The sequence below is a fragment of the Brienomyrus brachyistius genome, chromosome 10 (assembly GCF_023856365.1).
Source record: "Brienomyrus brachyistius isolate T26 chromosome 10, BBRACH_0.4, whole genome shotgun sequence".
NCBI classification, from domain to species: domain Eukaryota; kingdom Metazoa; phylum Chordata; class Actinopteri; order Osteoglossiformes; family Mormyridae; genus Brienomyrus; species Brienomyrus brachyistius.
Genome location: NC_064542.1, coordinates 18,084,392 through 18,101,724, shown reverse-complemented (window position 1 = coordinate 18,101,724; position 17,333 = coordinate 18,084,392). Strand labels below are relative to the sequence as shown.

At 39.3% G+C, this 17,333-nt stretch overlaps 1 protein-coding gene across 1 annotated transcript in view; it reads left to right on the top strand.

The window, feature by feature from the left end:
• Positions 1–17,333, top strand: part of LOC125750613 (neurexin-2-beta-like) — a 357,714-nt gene that overhangs the window by 71,944 nt on the left and 268,437 nt on the right. The window contains exons 5-6 of the mRNA XM_049028714.1: positions 5,110–5,411; positions 14,905–14,928. Of these exons, the coding sequence (XP_048884671.1) occupies positions 5,110–5,411; positions 14,905–14,928 (326 nt within the window). The remainder of the gene's footprint in view (positions 1–5,109; positions 5,412–14,904; positions 14,929–17,333) is intronic.

Sequence of the window (17,333 nt, the reverse complement as noted above, 5' to 3'; positions counted from 1 at the left end):
GAGAGAATTATGAACAGTTTCAAATACTAGTTAATTTTGCCCCAAAACCTTCTGTAGCTGTCTGCTAGAAAGCTAAAGATGAATAGGAATTTTACCTTTCAGCATGACAAAGACCCCAAGCATACATCCATATCCACAAAAGAATTGCTTCACCAGAAGATATTTAAAGCTTTGGAACGGTCCAGCCAGAACCCAGACATAAATCTAATTGAACATCTGTGGGGAGACGTGAAGAGGGCTGTGCAAAAGAGTTGCCCTCACAAAGGGTACAAAAGGCCAGATCTGGAGCACTTTTGCAAGGAGCAGTGGGAAAGATTGCCAAGTCAAGATGTGGCATGCTGATAGACTCTTAAGCAAAAATATTGAATGCTGAAATTAAATTAAATCAAATCAAAAGGTGCTTCAACAAAGTATTTTGTTAAAGGGTGTGCACACTTTTTTTTTTGTTTTTCCCTCTAACCAGATTTCTAACAGATTTGTTTGCTTTTCAGTTGAATTGTAGAGGCCATAGATCACGTTAAAAACCTGGCATTTTAACAAGGGTGTGCACACTTTTTATATCCTTTGTATCAGCCAACTGGCGTCATGGTGGGTGTTATGTCAGAAACCACACTGGAGAGGTTTAGGGACTTATTAAGCAAGGTTTTATTATGTTTAAGGCAGCAAAAATCCAGTTCTTGAATTCTAGACGATGTCAAAGGTGATGAGGGAAGGGGTCAGACTATCTGTTGTATTTCTTATTTCTACAGTAGCCCCATATTTGTTAAATTGGGTGGGTTTCCCTTGCTCCCCTGTGTCAGTGTATGTATACTCTCTAATTTTATTTATTTCCTATATATTACAATAAAGACCCACTTGTCTTGACTTGGCTTGATTTGTTTTTCAGGGGTTGGGCTAGGCCGCTTAGTTTCAGTGAATGGAACTCTTAATGCTTCAGCATACCAAAACATTTTGGATAATTCAATGCTTCCAACTTTGTGGGAATAGTTTGGAGATGACCCTTTTCGTTTCAGCATGACTGTGCCTCAGTGCAGAGAACAAGGTCCATAAAGACATGGTTGGGTGAGTTTGGTGAGGAAGAACTTGGCTGGTTCATACAGAGCCCTGACCTCAGTCCCATTGAAAACCTTTGGGATGAACTAGAATGGGTAAAAATTCTCACAGACACACTCCAAAATCTTGTGGAAAGCTGTTATAGCTGCAAAGGGTGGATCAACTCCATATTGATGCCTATGAATTTAGAATGGCATGCCATAAAGCTTCCTGTAGGCATAATGTCTAGGTGTCCCAATACTTTTGTACATATAGTGTATGCCTGAGACCCAAAAACAAGAACAGTGCCTTCACCTTAAAACGAAGCACAGTACCTAGCAAGCAGAAATTATGGATCAGCGGTACCGCTGACTTTCCTTTTGATCTGATTTGATCCAATATCAAGGTTAGTGGATACCAATTCCACTATGATATTAGGTACTGACACAACCATGTGTCACACCTGTCCCTGATTGCCTAATCAGGGAATTAAGTTTGCATTGGGCTGGGTGCAATTAGAGCCCAAGCTTATTTAAGCAGAGGTGTGAACAGTAATTGACTGCTCTTGGAGCATAGTACTTGCTTGCTTTCTTACTGGAGGTTTGTTTTTATGGGGATAGGTGTTAGTTTATGCCTGTCAAGTCTGTGCCTGTCAGTAGCCAGCAGGTATTAGTTTAGTACTTTGTGTGGCTTTGGGTTCATGGTCTTTTACTTTGGGCTTCAGAGTAGCCTGTTCCTGTCTAGGGATTTATAATCCCAAGTAGCTGGCATTCTACAGCTCTATGTACTTGCCCCTTTTAGGTTCCTGGATCAGGACCTTCAGTCCTCTGCATTTTAGTCTGCCTTCTGGTTCTCCTCATTCTAGAGCCAGCTTATGTTCTACTGGTTCCTGGTTTACAGCAGTATTTTAGACTGTTGGTTACAGGGAGTGGAGGCAGAACCTGAGATGATGAACGGGCAGTCTGGGTTGTCTGAAACGGACATCTTTGATGAAGATTAATTTTTTTTTACATGTCTGTGGCCTCTTGAATTTGAGGTAGTCTCACAAGCCTTGACATTTTTAAATATTTCACCTATCGAACAAGAGCTCTCGATTACCCACATCATAATTATGTTCAGCGTCCATGAGCTTTTTCAACATAAATGCACAAAGATGGATCTTACCGGTCGCGGGGTCTTTTTGGGTCAGGACTGCTCTGTTCCCCAGTTCGTAGGCATCTACTACCACCTGGAAGGAAAGTTGAGGGTTGGCCTGTTTCAGAATGGAGGCTGAAAGAAATCTCTGCTTCAGGTTCTGGAACGCGAGGAGTGCCCCTGGTGACCATTGAAATGTTACTTTTCCTTTCTACACAAGGTCAGTGTGGGGACTGCACTGAACCCCTTGATAAACCTCTGGTATAAATTTGAGAAGCCAAGGAATCACTGCAGTTCATTAATGGTCTTCAGTATGGGCCACTCTCAGACAGCAGCAACTTTCCCTTAGTCCATAGCCACTCCTCCTGGTGAAACGACACAACCTAGAAACTTAATAGTGGTGAGTAGAACTCACACTTTTCTCCCTTCTCTCTCAGCCTCTGCAGTACTTCTTTTACATGCTGGATGTGCTTCTCCTCTGTCTCTCAGTAAATTAGAATGTCTTCTGTATATGCAATCACAAAACGAAGTAGCATGTCATGCAACACCTCATTGATAAAATGGAACACGGAAAGACTGCTAGCAAGCCCATACGGCATCATGAGATATTCATACTGTCCCATAGTGGTGATGAATGCAGTCTTCCACTCACCCCCCTCCTTTATCCTGATCAGGTTATATGCGAGCCGCAGATCCAATTTACTAAAAAAGTTCTAAGTTGTCGATAGTCAATGTAGGGTCATAGGCCTCCATCTTTCTTAGCAACAAAGAATAATCCTGAAGCAAAAGGTGAGGTGGAAGGACAGATGATACCTTGCTTGTGGGCCTCTTGGATATATGTTTTCATGGCTGCTTCTTCTGGTCGTGAAAGAGAAAACAAGCATCCACAAGGAGGTTTTGCCCCCTCTATGAGTTTGATGGCACAGTCTGATTGGACGCTGAGGTGGGAGACCACAAGCCCGGGTCTTGCTGAAAACATCTCGGAAATTACTGTAAGACTCATGGATATTTTGCAGGTTTTATGGAAGAGTGCTTTCTATGGAAGAAACACAGCAGATGACCTTATCTCTCAGAGATGAATCCACAATCAATAAAATGGTTTCCGTATGGAGAACCCCTACACCATACGGTGCATGACTAATCTGGACAAGAGGGGTCTTCCATCCACCCCCCCCCACCCCCACCATCAGTGGCTGGTACAAGTCTTCCAAGGGAATCCGATGGTGTTGGGCAAAGGAAGCATCCACAAAATTCCCAGCAGCACCAGAATCCAGTAAATCCAGGCTCCTTACCATCTCTGCTTCCCAACTAAAAACTATCGGCACCACCAGCTGCACTTTGGTGAGATTATGAAGGAGAATGGTTCTTACCTGCGTTTCTTCTGGTCGGTTCTAGGCGAGGCCCGTCGGGCAGAGGCGCATGAAGTGTCTTGCTTCACCACAATATATGCATAGTCTTCCACGCTGTCATCTCTCTCGCTTCTCTGGTATAAGGGGTGCGCGTCCTAACACCATTGGCTCCAGATCCGCGTGGTGCGGTCGCTTCTCCTTTCTCCGTGCGGAAGGGAGTGCGGCACTGACCCTGTATGATGGTGTTGAGAGTAATGTATAATTGGACATTCATCAAACGTCCACATTGCTCCCCGACATTCCAATTCCGCCCTTAGTTCTGGATGGACAGCACAACGGTAAATGGTTTGAAGACAGTCCTTTGTCCAATTCAGATTCTAAATTCCAGCAACTATTTGACAGCCGACCAACTCCCCTGACGCAGGTCCAGGAGTTGGTCACCGATGTGCTGCCCCACTGCCGAATGATCAAAAACCTGTTTAAACGCACTCTGGAATTCACACAAAGAGAGGAGCAGGGCACTGTTCTCTGCCCAAAGAGCAGTAGCCCATGTGAGTGTTTTCTTACAGAGCAGTGACATCACTGAATGCACCTGATCCTCATCAGCGGGGAACTGTTCTGGGTGATGCTCTATATCAAGCCCGAACTGCATTACAGTGTTTGGGATTCCCGTCGTACCTGTTAGGCAGGGTCACTGGTACAGAAGGACGTGGGGGAGAAGAAGGCAGTGGGTCTGCTGCAACACCTGATAGCTGGAGAGTCCTGACAGCATCTGCCTACTGGAGTTGATCCTGGACATCTTGAGGATCCATGTAAGCAGCGAGGTATTCTGCTGTGCTACACAATACACAGACGGAGGAGTCGGGGCAACCAGGCTTATTCCATTAGACAACAGGGGACGTTCAAAGCCGTAATCCGGTCGATACCGAGAGCCATCTACAGCTCAGAGTATCCATCTACAGCTTGTGTCTTTTGGCCACTTATGCAAGGACTTTGCCTTCAACTTTGTCTGAATTGTTCTGTCCAGGGAAACGGCAGGTTTGATAAATCTCAATAAGAAATGTCCACCATAGGGGCGGCCTAAGTTCCATCTGTGAAGCTTTGTGCTGTGACTATGAAACATATCCCCCATCCCTCCCTGTTACTCTGCAGAACACATTTAATCATTACCATTTGAAGCAGGCAGTGTTCCACTGGCTAGCAGCTAAATATCGTACAGCATTTACAGTATAACTGTGTGTTTTATTTATTTTGTATTTTCATATACTACATATAGTAATCAAATGTTTTTCTGAGGTCCATTAAATATATTTCCATTTCATTTTCAGGAATGAAAGCAGGCAATGCATAAGAAGGCTTTATAGCAGTGCAGGTTTATTTATTTTTACATTTTGATGAAGTTTCACGTTGGCCCTTTAATAAATACTGCCATCTCATTCAGCTTTGTGCCATATTCTGCCTGAGTTGTAATCTAAGCTTCCTTCGAGAAGAGATAAGTCGCTATTTTTTAACAAAAAAAGCCACTAATTAAACAGAAACCCGTGAAATCATAGCAGTAGCTACATATGTGTCCTTCTTGACACTCTCTCCACAGGGAAGGAGGAGTCCATGGCCACCTTCAAGGGCAACGAGTTTTTCTGCTATGACCTGTCGCTGACGCCCATCCAGAGCAACACAGACGAGATCACGCTCTCCTTCCGCACGCTGCAGCGCAACGGTCTCATGCTGCACACGGGAAAGTCAGCTGACTATGTCAACCTGTCACTTAAGAGTGGTGCTGTCTGGCTTGTCATCAACCTGGGCTCAGGTGCCTTTGAGGCTCTGGTGGAGCCTGTCAATGGCAAGTTCAACGACAACGCTTGGCATGACGTGCGTGTCACCCGCAACCTGCGCCAGGTAAACACTCTTTCTTCTGGAGGCTCTGCCATCAAGCATTTCTCTTTCCTTTTCTGTAGCTTGCCCTGGACAGTCTGAGGGATGGCATCACATTGTGTATTTTAGCGTTTATGGTACAATAAGCAGAGGATACACCTGCTGCTGTTTGTCTGAGATCATGCTAATGGGGTCGTGTGAGGGTCACGTGAGTGGCACCCAGGTTGAGCTCACAGTAACCAGTGATATATGGTTCTGTGTTGTTAAGCATATGCTACATTTAAAAAGGATATTACATTCTCATGATATTTTGGGGAGCTGCAAATGTTTGCTTTATTATTCAGATGCTAATAATTATACAAGAGCATAGAATAAATATAGTATAAATTAATTACAATTCAAATGGATCTGTAATGTAAATGCAGTAAAAAGGAAATCAGCAGTAGTATGTGCACTAGGCATGTAAAGATGCATTAGTGCATCATAATGAATTGATTACTAAGGTGGTGATTCAACTGTATCTGTAAAGATTATAATTATTCTTTATAATAATCATTTTTGGGCCTTAAGGATAGTCTTACTTCCAGGTTGTGTGCTCTCGTGCTCGTGTGCTACAGGTAGACATACAAAGTAGTAGAACCAGCATGCAAAAATTCAAGATATTTGCATCATTCTGATGTGTTAATCTTGGCGGATATTTAAACTTAATCAATATTCAAAGTTATTCCAAGACACAACACGCATCGTGTGACATGTGGTCGTGCACACAAGAACTGGGTAATGAAGGTCGGGAAGCGGGACTTAAATACACAGGACAAATCAAGAATAACGCAGGACAGCTGGGTACCTTGGGATTTCACACGAGGTAAACGAGGGGGGTGTGGCACACAGAAGGCTCATATGAGCTTGTCATGACACATTGCATGATGAACCATTTTCATATTGTTCTTTTTTTCAGTCAAGGTTTAGGTTTTTTTCAAATTAATCTAACAATGGATTAATTTAATTAAATAATGGTAGAAATGAAAGAATTCTAATCTACTGAATCATTCTCTAGACTTGAATTGAATTGCATTGGTGCAAATGATTTAGGCCCCTACTGTGCACCAATCAGCCGTTACAAATAAGAAGAGACATATATAATAAGCTTCGCTTCTAGTTCTGTAATGGAAAGGAATAACTTATCAAAGCCTGTAATAAAGATTCTCATTGGCTGCTGCCAACAATCCAGATGTAGAAGTATTACAAAAGATCTTTTTCGTTTTCTCCCTGACAAGATCACAGGTACACATTTCTATTAAGGCAGAACTGTGTGAAATGGGCTTTCCAGAAATCTTCGATCTGCAGGTTTATGCATATTGTTTGCACTGTGCTAACATTGCACACCCATTCCATTTATGGAATGGACTCAAGAGGTTAAAGCACATGATTTGCAAAAAGGTCAACCTTGGCAAATTTACTAATCCCCAAAAGGAAAGCCTTTTATAATCTGAATGAGATAGTAGATGCAAACAAGCATGCTCCTGACTTGAAAAGGTATCCTGTCATTATTATTAGAAAAAGATTAATTATGTCTATGGTATTTCTGATGTGAATAAACTTACAGTACATAGCTCTTATAACAGTAGTGTTCTACCTCCAAGATTATGGGCTCAGATCTCGCACTATCTGTGTGTGTGTAAAGTGTGCATGATCATGCCAGGTCTGTTTTTGGTTCTCTCCAGGTGCTCCATTTTCCTCCCATGGGCAAAATGGATGGTCAGCTCAGGATACCTGCTCTTTAAATTAATTGTGTGTCACTAAGTATGCACCCTTCGATAGCCTTGCATCCCAGCCATGTGCTTTGTACCCTCAATATAACAATTAATTAAACTTAAATACAACATTAAAAACAACGCAAAAGAGAAATAAATACATTATAAATATTTAGACATATAAAAATTAATAATAGTAATGGCACTTTAAGACATGGACATACACAGGAAAATACAAATAACCTCACCTTATTGGTGGGGAAAGACGTAAGTAGGAACAGGTGCAGTTTAGAGTCACAAAATTTTTATTACCTTTTACATTTCCATGTGATTCATCCAGTACTTCTAGAAATTGTACAAGTTGGTGAGTGTCTGAGGAGTAGGGGTTAGATGGGGGAAGCAGGTCTTGGGGCAGTCTGAGGAATACACTGCTGTCGTTTCAACAGCCTCCCTTTCTAGTCTTCAAATAGATTTTCAATCTAGATGTTAAACATTAGACAAGTGAATATGATATGAGTCATCTAAATTACGAAGTTGATAGATATTAAGTAGAGATAAGCAAAACTTGTTTGACTAATCTAAAATATGAAGTTGATACATGTAAAGAAAAAAAAACTTTTTATAATTAAGTATAATAACTATATTAATAATTACTTTAAATGGTATGTTAACCATATAATTGTGATTTTAAAAAGATTTTCTTTCTGAGGACATTAACATCTTTGCCATCTTTTTAATGATGAGTGATTTCAACAGCAACTCCACAGTCTCTAAAGTTAGTGGAGTTCAGCAGGAGTCAACAGAGGTGATGTACTGTTTACATAAAAGTAACACAGCAGTACTTTACTAAAAAATGCAGTAGTTGGTATAATCCTGGTCCTGGCTCCCAGGTACTGCATATTTTAGTATCTTCTGTACTCAAAATACACTTGACTCTACTTTTCACCTAATGAGCAAATGTTTCAGATGTGTTAAAACTGAGAGAACACCGAAATGTGAAATACAGAGGCCCTCCAGGACTGGGATTGGTAAAGTTTGGTAAACAAGCTAAGGACCACACACAAGTAATACTTTATGGACAGCATAGAAAAGCTTTACATATGAAACAATAGATCCGCATTCATACCATATTGTTGTGTACCTGATTCAAAGTCTTCATCATATGACTGATTCTCATGCTATAATCCATGCGAAAATGGTTTACCTGGATTCAAATAACATTCTGATTCTTCCATGTCCCACTCTCACCAGTGTGGGGAAGCAATAAAAAAGGCCAATAGGATGATGGGTTACATCTGTAGGTGGGTGGAGTTTAAGTCAAGGGAGGTGATGCTACGATTATATAATTCCTTGGTAAGACCCCACCTAGAGTATTGTGTGCAGGCTTGGTCACCATACCTTAACAAGGACATTGCTACCTTGGAAAGGGTACAACATAGGGCTACGAGAATGAGTCCTGGTCTTAGAGGAATGTCTTGTGAGGAGAGGTTAGCTGAGCTGAATCTGTTTAGCCTCAAGCAAAGGAGACTAAGGGGGGATCTCACCCAGATGTATAAGATTCTAACAAGTCGGGATGCTGTTCAGCCAAATGGCTGCTTCAATATTATTTTAAATATTAGCACTCGTGGTCATAAGTGTAAAGTAGCAGGAGAACATTTTAAAATGAATTTGAGGAAGCACTTCTTTACACAGTATGTAGTTAAAGTATGGTAGTCTTCCTGCTAGTGTAGTGTAATTTAAAACCCTGGGTTCCTTTAAATCAGAGCTAAATAAGATTTTAACAACTCTGAGCTATTAGTTGAGTTCTCCCCAAACAAGCTTGATGGGCTGAATGGCCTCCTCTCGTTTGTAAATCCATCCATCCGTCCATCCATCCATCCATTTTCCAAACCGCTTATCCTACTGGGTCGCGGGGGGTCCGGAGCCTATCCCGGAAGCAATGGGCACGAGGCAGGGAACAACCCAGGAGTGGGATATTATTATTGAAAGGAATTATTTCGGAGAGAAGTATAAAACAATATGAGAAGCACTGGATGCAGCATGGATCACATACTATGAATCATCAGGCACACTGCAGAGACTTGTCGACGCTGCTGATTGGAAAATGCCATTGTCTTTCAGGATTCAACTGATAACTTCCAGGATTTTCCATTATAAGCAGTTACCAGTGTCCTGGCTTTGTTCAGCTTTATGAACTGGTGCAAAAATTGTTGGAATTTTAATTCATTCTGTTAAATACTACAGAAGAGTCAAATGAAAACTTGCACTGCTTATCTGATGTGTAGCTTCTGTATCCATGTTAAAGGGCATCTGACCACTATAGTCCCTGTATGCAGAGGGTCCAAAATGGGAAAGGCCAAACTCATCCAGCAAATCAAAGGTTATATCAAAGTTAAAATGACATAAAATATTTGTTTAATGAAATTCAGGGCTGGTCCAAGCCGATGTGGTACTCTAGGGGCGCATTACCATCAGTGTGTACTGTCCAAGACAAAGTGAAATTGTCTGGCTTAGATTGTGGACGTTTGCATTTCTAACCTGAACACAGATTTGTTTCTCTATGTAATTGTATATGGTCAAAATTTAAACAAACATAAAAGTGGATGTAAATATATTGTGTCATTTTGTAGCCTAAGTGTAAAACTAGTTTTCTTTGGGGGTTTATAATTTGATATTTTGGCAAATCCTGCCCGTCTATAAATAAAAATCACAAAGAATTTTCCTTGGTCTCTATATAATTGAATATGCTTTTACACGGGCTAGACTGAATCGCAGAGCAGGCTAATCCCAGGCTAAGAGTGGTAAAGTCATAGTGTCTCTGCATTTCTTCCATTGGACAGCTTTTCCCCCCATCATTATTGTTTAAAGAACCATTATCGGCCCCAATAATAATGTAATTTATCCAGCAGTGCTGATATATTTAGGGCACCTTAATAATGGCATGTCAGCTGAGCCCTAATGTGCCTAGTATGTATGGAAGAGAGCATTTATCTGGCTTCTGTTATTTGTAGACATAAAAAAAAAGCAGACGGCCGCACAGAAAGATGGAGAGCAAGTAAGTGAGACAGTGACAGACTAAGCAGAAAAATGAGAGTCAATTACCAGCCCTGAAATTTTGGACGAGCAATTTGCATTATAACTCACGAGAGCCCCTCCTGGTGATCTTGTACTGTCATGGTGACATGGACAGATCAAAACTAACACTTTATCCATCAGACCAATCGAAGGCTCTCCCCTGTCAAAGTGACCTCAATAAGTCAGAACAGAGACATTTCAAAGCTATTATGTGCACTAAAGGAGAAGCAGCAAAAGATGCTGCCCTGACATTAGCACTGGATGTATTTAGGATTTAAGATTTTTACAGAATATTTTAAAGATCCTCTATGCAAAAACCTGTCTTATTACTGCTACTGCCACTAACTACTGCCAGGGACTCAATTCTTCGCTGAATCACTTGTCCAAACTGTGTCTTCTTTGGGAAAATGTAAAACAGTTTAATACTGTATAACGATGCCAGCTTCGTAAACCTTGAGACGAGACATCTCCTGGATTGCATACATTCCTAACAAGAGTCATATCCACTTATCTCTTCTTGTTCTGTACCAGAATGACTAAGGTTTAAGAAACCTAGTTATATACAATATAATAGGAGCTGCCTGGCACAATGTAAAATACAGACATGAGGAAAATCGATGTGATATAAGCCAGTCTTTACCATTAAGTCAGCCTGCATGCTGAAGGCACTCTGCAAATCCTCATCTTATCTCAGGCTACACAAGTACAAAATTTCATGAGCATACAAATCCTCATTACATTTTTTTCCCCAAATGCACAAAGCACATAATACAGTTTCTTTTTTTTCCCGAAAATCACCTTCTGTGATCATAACCTCAGAATCTCCACCCTGACACACGTCTATGGAAAAATTCAGTTTAACAGAATAGGGAACAGATATTATCAAATCAATCATTGATCAAATAAATTACATCAGTTGCTGTGATATTTCCACTATTTCAAGCAATTTGTAACCTAGCGACAGGCCCTGTTACGCTGTGCTATTTGGATGGCGGGTATGATTAATTCTCTGAGCTACATATGAAAATGGCTCTGGTTTTACTGTCATCCACTATTCAAGGAAAGCAAAATATAAACAGGCCAGAAGCATACTGCTTTCATCTGTTTATTTCTGAATTGAATATGAATAGTGAAAATTATTTCTGTGCCCTGATTTCCATACTTGTATCTGTTCACCTTTAAGAAGTTTTACAGAATTATCCCTATTTTGGGTTGTTACATATTAAGTTTTTTGTGCATGCCAAACTCTTAAAACCTTTTCAGTTAAAATACAAAAATGTATTTTGAATGTTCTTCATGGGGAAAGGTTTTGAACCCATTTAGCTCATGAACAGAACAAAATATAATGCGATTTGGGTCCTGACAAGCCTCCCCTTACTAGCCGATAGGTCCACTGCCCCTCCATCTTTTCGGCTGTGCTGCTTTTTGACCTGTCTGTCAACACAGCCGTGCTCTTTAAAAGACCAGATCGCTTCTGACTTGTTTCAGTTCAAGGCAATGGCTGCTTGAGCAGATGAACAGATGTCACACATTCAGCAGAGATCTTAGGTTAGAAAACTGATTTTATCTCATTGTTTGCACTGTAATTTAAAATCGTCTAAGCCATTATGTGCCCTTTGCTACCTGGCATAGGCTCGAGACCAACGTCAGTCCTTGGGGACCCCCAGACTGTCCACATTTTTGCCCCCTCCCAACTCCCAGGAAATTGGAACAGAGCAAAACATGGTCCGTCTGGGGGGGGTCCCCTGTAATTAACCCCACAAATTATATATGGAGCTGCTTAGTTTATAATACTCTGTGTTCCCTTTAATGATGGGGGGGGCGGGGGCAGGGAAAATAAGAACTTTTTGGTGACGACCTTAAACCCCTCCCAGCCCTAACCTTAACCATAGGTCCTCACCATAACCATGGGGCCCTCACATGACCCCATCATGGATTAAGCACAAGGAATCTCCACAGCAGGCTGTATGTGTCTGTGCACACTGAGCTCACGGTGGGCAGCTCTCCTGCGAGTCCCCCTTGATGCCCTCACATGACCCCATCATGGTTTTTAACACTAACTGTTCTTTTCCTCTTGCCTTGTGCCTTTTGGCTTCTCCCTCATTTCCTGTGGTGGCCATCAAGGACTGTGATGCTTGATTTAAAAGCTTTAGGAAGGACCAATGATGCACACTGCCCCCCCCCCAACTCATCTGTGATGCCACTTGTATGTTTGCCATCAGGTTTTATTTGTCTTATCTGTTCCTTGTTTCTTTTTTGTTCAACAATGACAAAATCAGTCAGTTTGTTTAGAAAATGTGAATGTGTCTTGTACAATGACCTGGTTTGTATGCAAATCTATTAAGATCAAACTAATCCATTTATTAAAATATTTTGAAATGCTCTTTGAATAATACAAGTTCTGTCATGACAAACACAAACTATTCATGCTGTTCTTGAATCAGCTGAAGACAGTAATCTGTACATTTTTTAGCTGATTACACATTATACAGCCAAATATATACTATGGCATCTAGCACTGTATGGGACAGGCCTGAGGGAGGCTTTATTCACATTTTTTTTTTTACAATAGATTAAAATATAATTTGTGCATGCATATACAGTAAAACCTCGGATTGTGAGCATAATTCGTTCCGGAAATGCGCTTGTAATCCAAAGCACTCGTATATCAAAGTGAATTTTCCCATTAGAAATAATGGAAGCTCAGATGATTAATTCCACAACCCAAAAATATTCATATAAAAATTATTAATACAGAATATAAAGTAAAAATATATAAAACAAATGAACCTGCACTTTACCTTTGAAAAGAATCATGCATGGTGTGAGGGAGACGAGAGAGAGAAGAGGAGGGTTATTTTGTAGGACGACTTTCACTATAACTAACGGAATCACTGCTATCTATCGGCTCACTGGAATCTTTTTCTTTTTGTACAACTTTAACACGGAACCTATCCAGTGACAGCCGCTTTTACCTCCTTTTTGATTTCGTGGAAATGTGGGCATTGCACAAACAGATTCATCGCTCGCAATGCTACACCCTTATTCGGGTGGTGCTTCTCTACTAAATTTTGACTATATATGAGTGAGGCATGCCGACTGAGACCGAGCATGGTAAAGGATTACCCATAATCTCGCAGCGTGAGAGAGAGAGAAGAACCATCGGCTCAGTTGTGATTACGTGATGCTCAGTAGGCAAAGCGTATACATAATACTCGTATAAGACCTCACTTGTTTATCAAGCTAAAAAAAAATTAAATTTGCTCATCTTGCAAAACCAAGTTACCCATAATCCGAGGTTTGACTGTACTGTTAATGTACCAGATAAACTATTACTTATATTTCATCAATAAAACCAATAGCAATTAAATAAAACCAAATGGATTATTTAGGGGAAGGTTTAAGAAATTTGCATGTTTCTAAGTGGAATAATTTCAGGTTGCCCTGATGGTCTAACTCAAGACTAACCTAAGTGCCCAATAGCAGGTGTCTCTCTCTCAACAGCACAGCAAGACTTTTAATGAGCTGGAACAAATTCAGCCTGCAAATACCTTGCATTGTTGTCCTTAATGCATGACTCATTGTTTAATAATCCATTTTAGAAGAAATTACCAGCAGGATTTACAATCTAGAAATTTTCAGGTTGGCTGCTGATATAAAAGCAATATTTTCTGTATTCTGGTTCCCATTTATTTGTGTGTGCCTTGATTTTCATTGAGGCAGGGGGCATAATTAAATGTCTGAAAATCACGGAAATGCAATCTAAACACAGAAATACATGCACTTTAAGGCTAATGAGCCCTTTTCTGTCAGTATTTTTCCTCTTTTATCAATATAAATCAGGTGAATGGAAGGTCTGTTCTTTACTGGGCATATTGGGTATATTTTCTAAAGTATTAGTATTGTTTTTCAAATTGATCTGATGTTTTATAACACAAAAATGGCATTTGAGTAGGAACCTAAGTAGAGTTCATTGTGAAATAAGCTGCCAGTTGTTTTAAGGATGGCATGCATCTTCCCAGAAAGCTCACTGACATCCCAGCCATACCTGTTCTCAAGCTGATTACGGTTCGAGCTCCATGCTCCCCCCAAATCTTTCTCAGTGGAAACTAATTTCCAACTCTTGTGTTTTTCTACTAACAAAATTCTTCAGAAATTTCAGCATTTTTTTTGCTGAAAGTATTGTCAGTTTGTTTCGAAAATGTGAATGTGTCCTGGTGTTTTTTTGTTTTTAAATATATATATATATATAACATTATATATTTAAACATTTTATATATATATATATATATATATATATATATATATATATATATATATATATATATATATATATTAACATTGTGTCTTTCATGGAATATGAGTCATCCATTGATTTCCTACTTACTAACAAACATGACAGTCCTTTCTAAGCAAATTGTTTTATATGGTATACGTTGTATTTTTTTATTTTATTTTTGGATTTTTATTTGCCAAATACATTACAAACCTTATATTTAATGATAAGTTGTTGCATATGTATCTTCTGAAAAAATTAAAAGTTACGTTTATTGTTGGGTTATTTTCATTAAGTCACTCTATGAGGATGATGTGGCTGGTTCGCTTCTCCTCAGACTGCAGAACTTTCCTCTCTTCATCTCACAGTTTATCATTGTTTCTTTTCCTTTTCCCCCTGTTTCCTCCCCAAGCACGCAGGCATTGGACACGCTATGGTAAACAAACTGCATTATATGGTAGATATCATTCTAATTGTCTTATACTTTGGTTTGCCCTGGGTTATTCTTTATCTCCTCTTTAGTTTGCTTTAACTAAAATATACAAACTTCAATTTCAAGGTATAGAGCCAGTGTTTTAATTCATTTTTTTCATTATTGTCTATTTTATAGCTCCCTAATCCAGCACCCTCCATCGGCTCTGACAGCACCACAGCACTCACAAATCAGTACACCATATATTTTAATATTCAACTGATTTAAATTTTTCCTCCTTTTTATGTATCTTCATATAAAGATAGAATTTCATAGCATGAATAAGAAATCAATAATTCAGTGTCGATTTTCATTCAATTATAATTGGCATAAACATTAGAAATATTTCATTCTGATTCCAGTAGCAGGCTGTAGGAATGGACAGAGTTCATCAAAATATTCTTTCCATATTAGTTCAGAAAAGGTTTTTATAAAAATTCCGCAATTTTTATTTTTTTTCTTCTCAAGTATAAAGACTATATATATCTCGGTAATTAATGCTAGCTTTAAGTAACAGGCCACCGCTGATTATTGATTATCTTATAATTAATATGAAGAGTTACATTCACATTTCAGCAATTGTCAATTTAGACATGTGAAAAAGTCCAGTAATTTATAAATATGCGTCAGTGTAAAGACCTGCAGCACTATCAATAGCAACAGCCTGTTGGAAAATGAGAGGACTCATGGCTAAGCCAGGATTAACTCAATGGTGATTACAGAGATCTCATGATATTGAGCTGTATATGCATTTCCAAATAAAACAATCATCACTATGATGTTGTTATATTTTTAATCATAAAATTAAATAGTGGAATCACTTGGCTATACCTCTGTTTGGATATTAAGAGCAAGTTACAGTATATATAACATATAAACTTAATGATTCGTTTTCAGAAGCATATCTGGTTATCACTGTTTAATGAAGAGTTAATTTCATAAGCATTCTGTTTCTCCATTTAGCTTAGCCAAATAGGTTCACTCTTATCAGAAAATGATGTAACATATATTCCCATCTTAGATACAATGTTGCTGTAAGGCAGAGTAGTTATATATCCAAAGATAACTTGCTGACTGGGCTCTCTCTCCTGCTGCCTGCCACTGGACTTAGAGAAAAGGAGATGAGCAGTTACAGGGTGCAGTGTCCCGCATGCTACTCCATGCCAGGAATACCACTGCAAACGTGTCCAATCTACTGTCTTCATTAATACTAACAGAAACACTATTGATGAATTTTAAACCCGCATGCCGTAATGCGTTTAATTTAACATAATCCATTTTTATACAAATCAAATACTCAACATTTTTCTTATATGTGTTTTATATATATATGATATATTTATTTATTATATATTTATATATATATTTATTTACGATAAATTACCAATTTATAAGGTGGATGAAAACAATTTCTTGGCCACACCTATCACATTCTACGTTTTTATTATAGATGCATCCTTACAATTTTACAAGCTAAATTATCAACTCACATTTCACCCTACTGAAACCAGAAAGGGAAGAGGTTTTTATTTTAAATTGATGGGGGAGTCAAATGGTCCAGTTTATGAAAACGTTCGCAAAATATTTTAGGGAGATTGACAGTAAACAGTATTTTGTAATCTAATCTCATTATGTTTCTTGGGGGGTGAGGTTATACTGTTTATGACGGTGCTTTGAAAATGAAGTATAATTAGAAGAGTGTTTTTTTTTTCCTTAATAAAATATTATTAGCTGAGGCAGAGTGTGGGTGAGTTTAATGTCCACCAATGCTATGCGCAACTAGGTGTAATGTCTACTGCCCAAAGTGTGGGTATAATCACCTAAATAATTGCTGCATCTTTAGTGCAGTGTGTATATCTCACTGTCTGCCACTCTGTGCGCAATGGTGTAACACTGTGCAGACTGTGCGGTGGAATACATTCTACCACACAGTGCATGCCTGCATCATTTGCAGTAGTCCAGAAAATAACATTGCAGCCAAACAGAGTAGAAGTATACATTCATTGAGATAGTGTGACTGGGCATCTTAGGAAGCACTTTCTATTTCTGCATTTTGGCTTTTTTCGCCATAAAAAGTCCTCCTTCATTAATTCCTTAAAATAAAAGCCCCATCTCCCAACCCTAAAATCTCTATTTCTGAAAACCTTTTAATTTGACATATTTTATCCTCTGTGATACCATGAGTTTAGTCTGTTCTGTTTGTCATTTGGGTCTTGCTTGCTGCTTCTGCCTGACTGCACGGCTTTGCTGATATCTGTGCATTACAGACTGTGTATGCTATGCCGCTGTGAATGTCCCCTTTGCTCATGTGTTTGCTTCCTGTTTCATGGCTCTTTTTGGAGTTTTGCGTGATTATACTTTCAATGTGT